Below are 13,142 nucleotides of genomic sequence, written 5' to 3'. Positions count from 1 at the left end.
AAAAAGCATGTTGTTTCAACGTTGTAATTGTGTTGGAGAATAATGTTTGGGGAAATGACCACATTTCAATGGTTAAATCAACGTCAGAACCCAACATTGATTAAACGTTAAAAAGTATGTTGTTTCAACGTTGTATTTGTGTTGTAGAATATTGGTTGGAAAAATGACCAAAATTCAATGGTCAAATCAACGTAATAACCCAGCATTGATTAAACATTGTCAAAAAGCATGTTGTTTTAACGTTTTATTTGCGCTGGGAAATGACCAAATTTCAATGGTTAAATCAACGTCAGAACCCGACATTGATTAAACGTCGTCAAAAAGCATGTTGTTTCAACGTTGTAATTGTGTTGGAGAATAATGTTTGGGGAAATGACCACATTTCAATGGTTAAATCAACGTCAGAACCCAACATTGATTAAACGTTAAAAAGTATGTTGTTTCAACGTTGTATTTGTGTTGTAGAATATTGGTTGGAAAAATGACCACAATTCAATGTTCAAATCAACGTCAGAACCCGACATTGATTAAACGTCAAAAAGCATGTTGTTTCAACGTTGTATTTGTGTTGTAGAATATTGGTTGGGAAAAGACCAAAATTCGACGGTAAATCAACGTTAGAACCCGACATTGATTAAACATTGTCAAAAAGCTTGTGGTTTCAACTATTTATTTGTGTTGGGAAATGACCAAATGTCAGTGGTTAAATCAACGTCAGAACCCGACATTGATTAAACGTCGTCAAAAAGCATGTTGTTTCAACGTTGTATTTGTGTTGTAGAAGAATGGTTGGGGAAATGATCACATTTCAATGGTTAAATCAACGTCAGAATTCGACATTGCGTAAACGACGTCAAAAAGTATGTTGTTTTAACGTATTTGTGTTGGGAAATGAACAAATTTCAATGGTTAAGTCATCGTAAGAACCCGACATTGATTAAACGTCATCAAAAAGCATGTTGTTTCAACGTTGTATTTGTGTTGTAGAATATTGGTTGGGAAAAGACCAAAATTCAACGGTAAATCAACATTAGAACCCGACATTGATCAAACATTGTCAAAAAGCATGTTGTTTTAACGTTGTAATTGTGTTGGGAAATGACAACATTTCTATGATCAAATCAACGTTCGAACACAACATTGATTAAACGACGTCAAAAAGCATGTTGTTTCAACGTTGTATTTGTGTTGTAGAATAATGGTTGGGGAAATGATCACATTTCAACGGTTAAATCAACGTCAGAACCCGACATTGAGTAAACAACGTCAAAAAGTATGTTGTTTTAACATTGTATTTGTGTTGGAAAATGACCAAATTTCAATGGTCGAATCAATGTCAGAACCCGGCATTGATTGAACGTCGTCAAAAAGCTTGTGGTTTCAACGTTGTATTTGTGTTGGGAAATGACCAAATTTCAATGGTTAAATCAACGTCAGAACCCGACATTGATTAAACAACGTCAAAAAGCATGTTGTTTCAACGTTCTATTTGCGTTGTAGAATATTGGTTGGGGAAATGATCACATTTCAACGGTTAAATCATCAGAACCCTACATTGATTGAACGTTTTCAAAAAGCTTGTAATTTCAACGTTGTATTTGTGTTGGGAAATGACTAAATTTCAATGGTCGAATCAACATCAGAACCCGACATTGATTAAACGACGTCTACAAGCATTTTGTTTCAACGTTGTACTTGCGTTGTAGAATAATGGTTCGGGAAAAGATCACATTTCAACGGTTAAATCAACGTCAGAACCCGACATCGATTAAACGTCGTCAAAAAGTATGTTGTTTTAACGTTGTATTTGCATTGGAAAATGACCAAATTTCAATGGTCGAATCAACGTCAGAACCCGACATTGATTGAACGTCGTCAAAAAGTTTGTGGTTTCAACGTTGTATTTGTGTTGGGAAATGACCAAATTTCAACGGTTAAATCAACGTCAGAACCCGGCATTGATTAAACAACGTCAAAAAGCATGTTGTTTCAACGTTGTATTTGCGTTGTAGAATATTGGTTGGGGAAATGATCACATTTCAACGGTTAAATCAACGTCAGAACCCGACATTGAGTAAACGACGTCAAAAAGTATGTTGTTTTAACATTGTATTTGTGTTGGGAAATGACCAAATTTCAATGGTCGAATCAATGTCAGAACCCGACATTGATTGAACGTCGTCAAAAAGCTTATGGTTTCAACGTTGTATTTGTGTTGGGAAATGACCAAATTTCAATGGTTAAATCAACGTCAGAACCCGACATTGATTAAACGACCTCAAAAAGCATGTTGTTTCAACGTTGTATTTGCGTTGTAGAATATTGGTTGGGAAAATAATCACATTTCAACGGTTAAATCAACGTCAGAACCCGACATTGAGTAAACGACGTCAAAAAGTATGTTGTTTTAACGTTGTATTTGTGTTGGGAAATGACCAAATTTCAATGGTCGAATCAAGGTCAGAACCCAACATTGATTAAACGACGTCAAAAAGTATGTTGTTTCAACGTTGTATTTGCATTGGAAAATGACCAAATTTCAATGGTCGAATCAACGTCAGAACCCGACATTGATTGAACGTCGTCAACAAGTTTGTGGTTTCAACGTTGTATTTGTGTTGGGAAATGACCAAATTTCAATGGTTAAATCAACGTCGGGTTCTAACATTGATTAAACGACGTCAAAAAGCATGTTGTTTTAACGTTGTATTTGCGTTGTAGAATAATGGTTTCGGGAAATGATCACATTTCAACGGTTAAATCGTCAGAACCCGACATTGAGTAAACAACGTCAAAAAGTATGTTGTTTTAACGTTGTATTTGCGTTGGGAAAAGATCAAAATTCAATGATCAAAGCAATGTCAAAACCCAACATTGATTAAACGTCATCAAACAGCATGTTGTTTCAACGTTGTATTTGCGTTGGGAAGTGACCACATTTCAATGGTCGAATCACCGTCAGAACCCGACTAAGATTGAACGTCGTCAAAAAGCTTGTGGTTTCAACGTTGTATTTGTGTTAGGAAATCACCAAATTTCAATGGTTAAATCAACGTAGGAACCCAACATTGATTAAACGACGTCAAAAAGCATGTTGTTTCAACCTTGTACTTGCGTTGGAGAATAATGGTTCGGGAAAAGATCACATTTCAACGGTTAAATCAACGTCAGAACCCGACATTGTTTAAACAACGTCAAAAAGTATGTTGTTTTAACGTTGTGTTTGCGTTGGGAAATGACCAAATTTCAATGGTCGAATCAATGTCAGAACCCGAAATTGATTGAACGTCGTCAAAAAGCTTGTGGTTTAAACGTTGTATTTGCGTTGGGAAATGACCACATTTCAATGGTCGAATCACCGTCAGAACCCAACTAAGATTGAACGTCGTCAAAAAGCTTGTGGTTTCAACGTTGTATTTGTGTTAGGAAATCACCAAGTTTAAATGGTTAAATCAACGTAGGAACCCAACATTGATTAAACGACGTCAAAAAGCATGTTGTTTCAACCTTGTACTTGCGTTGTAGAATAATGGTTCGGGAAAAGATCACATTTCAACGGTTAAATCAACGCCAGAACCCGACATTGTTTAAACGACGTCAAAAAGTATGTTGTTTTAACGTTGTGTTTGCGTTGGGAAATGACCAAATTTAAATGGTTAAATCATCGTCAGAACCCGACATTGATTAAACGTCGTCAAAAAGCATGTTGTTTCAACGTTGTATTTGTGTTGGGAAATGACCAAATTTCAATGGTTAAATCAACGTCGGGTTCTGACATTGATTAAACGACGTCAAAAAGCATGTTGTTTCAACCTTGTACTTGCGTTGGAGAATAATGGTTGGGGAAATGATCACATTTCAATGGTTAAATCAACGTCAGAACCCGACATTGAGTAAACAACGTCAAAATGTATGTTGTTTTAATGTTGTATTTGCGTTGGGAAATGACCAAAATTCAATGATCAAAGCAACGTCAGAACCCAACATTGATTAAACGTCGTCAAAAAGTATGTTTTTTCAACGTTGTATTTGCATTGGAAAATGACCAATTTTCAATGGTCGAATCAACGTCAGAACCCGACATTGATTGAACGTCGTCAAAAAGTTTGTGGTTTCAACGTTGTATTTGTGTTGGGAAATTACCACATTTCAATGGTTAAATCAACTTCGGGTTCTAACGTTGATTAAACGACGTCAAAAAGCATGTTGTTTCAACGTTGTATTTGCGTTGTAGAATAATGGTTTGGGAAAAGATTACATTCCAACGGTTAAATCGTCAGAACCCTACATTGATTGAACGTTGTCAAAAAGCTTTTAACTTCAACGTTGTATTTGTGTTGGGAAATGACTAAATTTCAATGGTCGAATCAACGTCAGAACCCGACATTGATTGAACGTCGTCAAAAAGCTTGTGGTTTCTACGTTGTATTTGTGTTGGGAAATGACCAAATTTCAATGGTTAAATCAACGTCGGGTTCTGACATTGATTAAACGACGTCAAAAAGCATGTTGTTTTGACGTTGTACTTGCGTTGTAGAATAATGGTTGGGGAAATATTCACATTTCAACGGTTAAATCAATGTCAGAACCCGACATTGTTTAAACGACGTCACAAAGTATGTTGTTTTAACGTTGTGTTTGCGTTGGGAAATGACCAAATTTCAATGGTTAAATCAACGTCAAAACCCAACATTGATTAAACGACGTCAAAAAGCATGTTGTTTCAACGTTGTATTTGTGTTGGGAAATGACCAAATTTCAACGGTTGAATCAACGTCAGAACCCGACATTGTTTAAACGACGTCACAAAGTATGTTGTTTTAACGTTGTGTTTGCGTTGGGAAATGACCAAATTTCAATGGTTAAATCAACGTCAAAACCCAACATTGATTAAACGACGTCAAAAAGCATGTTGTTTCAACGTTGTATTTGTGTTGGGAAATGACCAAATTTCAATGGTTAAATCAACGTCGGGTTCTGACGTTGATTAAACGACGTCAAAAAGCATGTTGTTTCAACGTTGTACTTGCGTTGTAGAATAATGGTTCGGGAAAATATCACATTTCAACGGTTAAATCAACGTCAGAACCCGACATTGTTTAAACGACGTCAAAAAGTATGTTGTTTTAACGTTGTGTTTGCGTTGGGAAATGACCAAATTTCAATGGTTAACTCAACGTCAGAACCCGACATTGATTGAACGTCGTCAAAAAGCTTGTGGTTTCAACATTGTATTTGTGTTGGGAAATGACCAAATTTCAATGGTTAAATCAACATCAGAACACAACATTGATTAAACGACGTCAAAAAGCATGTTGTTTCAACCTTGTACTTGCGTTGTAGAATAATGGTTCGGGAAAAGATCACATTTCAATGGTTAAATCAACGTCAGAACCCGACATTGTTTAAACGACGTCACAAAGTATGTTGTTTTAACGTTGTGTTTGCGTTGGGAAATGACCAAATTTCAATGGTTAAATCAACGTCAGAACCCGACATTGATTAAACGACGTCAAAAAGCATGTTGTTTCAACGTTGTACTTGCGTTGTAGAATAATGGTTCGGGAAAAGATCACATTTCAACGGTTAAATCAACGTCAGAACCCGACATTGTTTAAACGACGTCAAAAAGTATGTTGTTTTTAACGTTGTGTTTGCGTTGGGAAATGACCAAATTTCAATAGTTAAATCAACGTCAGAACCCGACATCGATTAAACGTCGTCAAAAAGCATGTTGTTTCAACGTTGTATTTGCATTGCACAACGTCAACGAGTTGTCAACCTAGTTTCAATGCCTTGTGCCCGCTGGGGTTCTATGATGAACTACATCCTTCCATGAAATACTCAAACAGCTGTGATAATGTTTTATATTATTTATCAAAATGCTTCCCAAACAGTTTTATAAAGTCTGATCAAAAAAAAGAATAATTATATACTTTTTATTTTTCTAAAATACATCTGAACAGCAGACATCAGCGTCATTCTACTTGTCTCAGTCACTGGCCAAGACAGTCCAAAAATAAATATATATATATATATGTATACATTTTTTTTATTTTTGTAATGGATTAAGAATGGTTACAAATTGCTGTTGAATTAAAAATGGAGGTGTTGGCAGCATCGTAAGTAAACATGTGCTGTGTATATATAATTGGTGTCCACGGCGTCGCCTTACCCCGACGCCATCTTTCTTTTCTCGCCGCGTCCCCGAGCGCTGATTGTCCCCGCAGAAAGCGAGCGTGCGTCCCTCGCCGATGAAGTGAACACATGATTTATTGGCAGCCGGGCTGTGAATCGGAAAAGCCTGCCCGACTTAAAGATGAGGTTTAATTAAAATCCCATTAACTTCCCAGCCTCGCTCCTTCATCTGACCTTCGGCTTTTAGCCCCGCCCCCGTCCGCGGCCTCAGCGCGGGAGCACCCCAGGGGGTCGTTGTTCCGAGTGGGCCACCGCGAAAGCTGTCAAATTCCATCCGGCGGCGAAAGAGGCGGCAAATAAAAGTGAGTTTCCTCATGGCGAGGAGGAGGAGTAACGATGGACATTAGATCTCACCTTTAAAAAAAGTCAAATTGCGAAGAGCGCCCAATGACGCGAGACTTTGATCCTGGTTTGATTCCCCGAGCAGGAAGAAAAAGTATCGTCTTCGTTTTCGAATGATTGTTCCGATATCCTCCTTTGAAGAAGCGTCCACTACAGTGGACATTTGTTTTAGTGAATTATATTGTGAAGTGAATTATATTTATATAGCGCTTTTCTCTAGTGACTCAAAGCGCTTTACATAGTGAAACCCAATATCCAAGTTACATTTAAACCAGTGTGGGTGGCACTGGGAGCAGGTGGGTAAAGTGTCTTGCCCAAGGACACAACGGCAGTGACTAGGATGGCGGAAGCGGGAATTGAACCTGCAACCCTCAAGTTGCTGGCACGGCCGCTCTACCAACCGAGCTATGCCACCCCTTTTAATCCTGTTCTTTTGCTCCACATATGTATTATTACTTAAAACACAAACGTCCACTGCAGTGGACAACTGTCTCGTCAATTTCTTTTGTCAGAGTTTTATGCATTTGGAAATTATTGAGATTATGTTCAACACAAACGTCCACTGCAGTGGATATTTGTTTTAATCCTGTCCGTTGGCTCAACATATGTATTATTACTTAAAACACAAACGTCCACTGCAGTGGACAACTGTCTCGTCGATTTCTTTTGTCAGAGTTTTACGCATTTGGAAATTATTGAGATTATGTTCAACACAAACGTCCACTGGAGTGGACATTTATGTTAAATGTATTCATTTTGTCGGAAAAAATGTTGTAAAAAACAAACGTCCACTACAGTGGACATTTATGTTAAATGTATTAATTTAGTCAGAACATTTTTTGTAAAACACAAAGGTCCACTGCAGTGGATATTTGTTTTAATCCTGTTCTTTTGGTCAACATATGTATTATTACTTGAAACACAAACGTCCACTGCAGTGGACAACTGTCTCGTCGATTTCTTTTGTCAGAGTTTTACGCATTTGGAAAACATTGAGATTATGTTCAACACAAACTTCCACTGGAGTGGACATTTATGTTGAATGTATTCATTTTGTCAGAAAAAATGTTGGAAAACACAAACGTCCACTGGAGTGGACATGTATGTTGAATGTATTCATTTCGTCAGAAAAAATGTTGGAAAACACAAAAGTCCACTACAGTGGACAGTTGTTTTTATCCTGTTCTTTTGGTCAGAATTATGCATTTAACAAAACATAGGTATTATTATGCATAACACAAATGTCCACTGGAGTGGACATTTGTTTTTAATTTTTTAAATTTTGTCAGTTACACATTTAGAAACAATTTTGTAAAACACAAACGTCCACTGGAGTGGACATTTGTTTTTTTTTGTTTTTTCATTTTGTCAGTTACACATTGAGAAAAAATATTGTAAGACACAGACGTCCACTGCAGTGGACATTTTTTTTTGTTTTTGTTTTTAAATTTTGTCAGTTACACATTTAGAAAAAATATTGTAAAACACAAACGTCCACTAGAGTGGACATTTGTATTTATCCTGTTCTTTTAGTCGGAATTATGCATTTAACAAAACACATGTATTATTATACAAAACACAAATGTCCACTGCAGTGGACAACTGTCTCGTCGATTTCTTTTCTCAGAGTTTTACGCATTTGGAAAGCATTGAGATTGTGTTCAACACAAACGTCCACTGGAGTGGACATTTGTTTTTAATCTTTTTAATTTTGTCAGTTACATGTTTACAAAAAATGTTGTAAAACACAAACGTCCACTCGAGTGGACATTTGTTTACGAAAGGTCTACTACACTACTGTATTTTAATGTTGTCATTATGGTAGTACGACTGACACTAAAATCCAGTAGTGTAGTAGACCTAAGTATTCATCAAGTACCACCTAATGACAATATTAAAATAGAGTGGCGTAGTAGACCTAAGTATTCATTAAGTACCACCATAATGACATTAAATACAGTAGTGTAGTAGACCTAAGTATTCATTAAGTACCAGCATGATGACAACATTAAATACAGTAGTGTAGTAGACCTAAGTATTCATTAAGTACCAGCATGATGACAACATTAAATACAGTAGTGTAGTAGACCGAAGTATTCCTTAAGTACCACCAGAATGACAATATTAAAATAGAGTGGCGTAGTAGACCTAAGTATTCATTAAGTTCCACCATGATGACAACATTAAATACAGTAGTGTAGTAGACCTAAGTATTCATTAAGTACCACCATAATGATATTAAATACAGTAGTGTAGTTTACCTAAGTCTTCATTAAGTACCACCATGATAACATTAAATACAGTAGTGTAGTAGATCTAAGTATTCATTAAGTACAACCATAATGACAATATTCAAATAGAGTGGCGTAGTAGACCTAAGTATTCATTAAGTACCACTGTATTAAAAACATTAAATACAGTAGTGTAGTAGACCTAAGTATTCATTAAGTACCACCATGATGACAACATTAAATACAGTAGTGTAGTAGACCTAAGTATTCATTAAGTACCACCATAATGACAACATTAAATACAGTACTGTAGTAGACCTAAGTAGTCATTAAGTACCACCATAATGACAACATTAAATACAGTAGTGTAGTAGACCTAAGTATTCATCAAGTACCACCTAATGACAATATTAAAATAGAGTGGCGTAGTAGACCTAAGTATTCATTAAGTACCACCATAATGACATTAAATACAGTAGTGTAGTAGACCTAAGTATTCATTAAGTACCACCATAATGACATTAAATACAGTAGTGTAGTAGACCTAAGTATTCATCAAGTACCACCTAATGACAATATTAAAATAGAGTGGCGTAGTAGACCTAAGTATTCATTAAGTACCACCATAATGACATTAAATACAGTAGTGTAGTAGACCTAAGTATTCATTAAGTACCACCATGATAACATTAAATACAGTAGTGTAGTAGACCTAAGTATTCATTAAGTACAACCATAATGACAATATTCAAATAGAGTGGCGTAGTAGACCTAAGTATTCATTAAGTACCACTGTATTAACAACATTAAATACAGTAGTGTAGTAGACCTAAGTATTCATTAAGTACCACCATGATGACAACATTAAATACAGTAGTGTAGTAGACCTAAGTATTCATTAAGTACCACCATAATGACAACATTAAATACAGTACTGTAGTAGACCTAAGTAGTCATTAAGTACCACCATAATGACAACATTAAATACAGTAGTGTAGTAGACCTAAGTATTCATGATTACCACCATAATGACAACATTAAAATAGAGTGGCATAGTATGCCTAAGTATTCATTAAAAACAATGCAGAGGTTTTATTTAACAAGTATATTTCATATTTTTGTCCACTGTAACATTACACACAGTTTGAACACTGAGACTGTGTTTGAATATAGGGGAATAAAACACTGTACTTTAATTAGGTGAGTCCATTAGACGGATAAACGCTGTACTAGAAATTTTACTTCTGAAAAAACGTTTTTCATCACAGGGTTAATTTTTGGGAACGGATCAAAAAGAAACGTCAACTGCAGTGGACGCGTGGCAACGTTATGATGAGGTCTGGATAAACGCGGGGTCAGCGTTCTTCCACAATCTCGTCTTAAAGGCTCGGCGCGCTCGTCCGTCCGCCCGAAGTCGTGCCGTCTGTCAGAGCCTGGCGAGGGCGGGGGGCGGTTGGGCTTACAGATCTCGGGGGGCCTCCGCTAATCATCGAGGCCTCGCCGCTTTTTCGGAGTCAGCGTAAAAAACGCCAACGTCTGAGGCGGACGGCGCCAGAGCGAGGAAGAAATCCCTGTTCCCATTTCCTGGGGAAGAAACGCCTCCCCTCCCCCCCCTTGCCCCGTAATCCTGCCCACACGGAATTCCATCATCCGGCTCTCGTTCCGGGCTCAACCTAAACCGCGACATGGCAGCCGGGGGGCCGCTTTGGCCCCGGGTCCGGGCGCGGTTGAGGAGGACTTGGCGTTAACCGCCAGGCTAGGCTACGTCGCTCTCTGTCTCTCTCCTCCTGGCATGGGCGCCGCCCGGACAAAATGGACGCCAACATACTAACCTACCCTCTTTTCTTCTGTCCCTTTGGAGAGCAGATCAACCGACCTCTGACCATGAAGAAGGAGGGCATCCAGACCCGCAACAGGAAGATGTCCAGCAAGTCCAAGAAGAGCAAAAAGTCCCAGGACAACATGGACGACTTCTCCAAGAGTCTGATGGACAAGGGCAGCTCCTTCAGCCCCGCCGCCCTCTCCCGCCACATGTCCTCCTTCCCGCCCTTCTCGCACTCGGGCCACATGCTGACCACGCCCACCCCCATGCACCCTTCCTCCAGCCTGAACTTCGCCCCCCACCACCCCTCCAGTATGGTCACGGCCATGGGCTAGACCCCGCCCTAACCCTCCTTGCCGCAGGCCGCCATCTTCAGTTGATCTTATTTTTATAAAACCCCTTCCAGGGGGGAGGAGCCCCGACCCAAACGGGACGGAGGGGCGGGACTTTCGACTCCCCCCCCCACACCCCAGCTCCATTTGTGTACAAAAATCAAACGGTCACAGGACTTTGACTCAGCCCCGCCCCCTCGTCTTGCACCTGTGTAACAGGACACGCCCTCCACCCCTTTGTACAAAATGTATCAAATACGTTTAATGAAGACTTTGAGAAAGAAGAAGAAAAAAATAAAAAAAAAGGAAAGGAAAGGTACGAGGACGAGCGAGGGAGGGAGAGAGGGAAGGGGCTCGCGCCGCCATCTTGGATTCGATGTAATGCTAGACGTTTTTATTTTTTGGATGTGCTTTAAGTCTCGGCCTGTTGGTTTGTGTTGATGCGCACGCCTACACACACACACACACATACACACACACACACACACACACACACACACACATTGTTGTTCAGGACTTGTGGGGACCACCCTTTCTACAGGTGGTGGAGGCATGAAATTTTTTAGGTAAAATGTCCACTGCCTAGTTAGCTCATACACGTCTCTAAATCTCTGGATTGATGAAGTAATGTGCTGATCATACTTACTGGGGACCCTGGGGAAAAATACTTAATATGGTTCATGGAGGCGACCAAATTTCAATCATTTTGCATAATTCACACACATTTGTACGTGACTACTGAGGACCATTAAAAAAAAAAAGAAAAAAGTTCACACTCAAACTATTTAGTAAACATTTTTTATAGGCCAAAGCTTAAAAACACTTATGGATCTGACTATCATTTAAAATGTTTCCCAGGACATGTTTTTTGGTCCCCATACTGTCAGAAGTCCCCCAAAGGTGACTGTGTAAACAGAGCGATGTCCCCATTAAGTAAGCTTTGCCAGTACACACACACACACACACACACACACAAACAAATACACATATACTGGTTATTATTTGGAATGGGGACAAAGTTGTTGTTCGGGACTTGTGGGGACCACCCTTTCTACAGGTGGTGGAGGCATAAAAAAATTTAGTTCAAATGTCCACTGCCCAGTTAGCTCATACACGTCTTTAATTCTCTGGATTGATGAAGTAATGTGCTCATCATTCTTACGAGGGACCCTGGGGAAAAAGAGTTAATATGTTTCATGGGGACCAAATTTCAAGCAATTTGCATAATTCACACACATTTGTACGTGACTACTGAGGACCCTTTGAAAAAAACTTAAGTTCACACTCAAACTAATTAGTAAACATGTTTTATGGGCCACAGCTTAAAACTCACTTAGGCATCTTCAGAATGGATCTGACTATCATTTAAAAAGGTTTCCCAGGACATGTTTTTGGTCCCCATACCGTCAGAAGTCCCCTAAAGGTGGGTGTGTAAACAGAGCGATGTCCCCATTAAATAAGCATTGCCAGAACACACACACACACACACACACACACCGACTTTCTTCCCGCCCACAGATTATATGCATTGTGAAACAAAGTTCCTGTATTTGTTATTTGTATGTATAAATCAGAGTACCAAAAATACGAAAGAAACAAAGATGTAGAATTATTTCTTTATGTTACGCAGACTGAATGGTTGTACAAATTTAATAATAATAATAATAATAATAATCACTGGTGTAAAATATGGCTGCTTTGCTTTTCCTTTTTGTTTGGTGCCCACCTTGAAGAACAATAAAGGGACTTCCATCTTTGTTGGCGTGTTGGCGTGTTGGCGCTGTGGCGGCGAGTCGTCCTTGTCGGCCGCAGGAAGAGCTTTTGGAGGCTGACAGGAAGTGCGCACGTAAACAGAAACACATCAAACGGTGGTGAGGTCGCGGGGGGTTGGCGCACTCAGGCTCTGTGGGGGGGGTTGCTATGACGAGGGATGTCGGCTCTTTTGTGGCGCTCGCAAAACATGACAGGACATTATTGTGTGAATGTTCCTATTATTATTATTGAATGAATGTTTCAATTATTATTGTGTGAATGTTCCAATTGTTATCATTGTGTGAATGTTTCAATTGTTATTATTATTGTGTGAATGCTCCAATTGCTATTATTATTGTGTGAATGTTTTAATTATTATTATTATTATTGTGTGAATGCTCCAATTGCTATTATTATTGTGTGGATGTTTTAATTATTATTATTATTATTGTGTGAATGCTCCAA

The 13,142-nt window shown here is 38.6% G+C and overlaps 1 protein-coding gene across 8 annotated transcripts in view; it reads left to right on the top strand.

The window, feature by feature from the left end:
• gata3 (GATA binding protein 3) overlaps positions 1-12,682 on the top strand; it is a 34,053-nt gene extending 21,371 nt beyond the window's left edge. For 7 of the 8 annotated variants that reach the window (XM_061914199.1, XM_061914201.1, XM_061914198.1 and 4 more), the window contains one exon: positions 10,638-12,682. In XM_061914199.1, coding sequence (XP_061770183.1) covers positions 10,638-10,928 — 291 coding nt within the window. In that variant the 3' untranslated portion in view covers positions 10,929-12,682. Of the gene's footprint in view, positions 1-10,632 lie in introns of all 8 variants that reach the window. The other variant, XM_061914202.1, reaches the window with a different exon arrangement.
• Positions 12,683-13,142: the final 460 nt, after the last annotated feature.

The sequence above is a fragment of the Nerophis ophidion genome, linkage group LG10 (genome assembly GCF_033978795.1).
Source record: "Nerophis ophidion isolate RoL-2023_Sa linkage group LG10, RoL_Noph_v1.0, whole genome shotgun sequence".
NCBI classification, from domain to species: domain Eukaryota; kingdom Metazoa; phylum Chordata; class Actinopteri; order Syngnathiformes; family Syngnathidae; genus Nerophis; species Nerophis ophidion.
The sequence above is the reverse complement of the archived record's forward strand: the minus strand, read 5'-3'. Positions and strand labels throughout refer to the sequence as shown.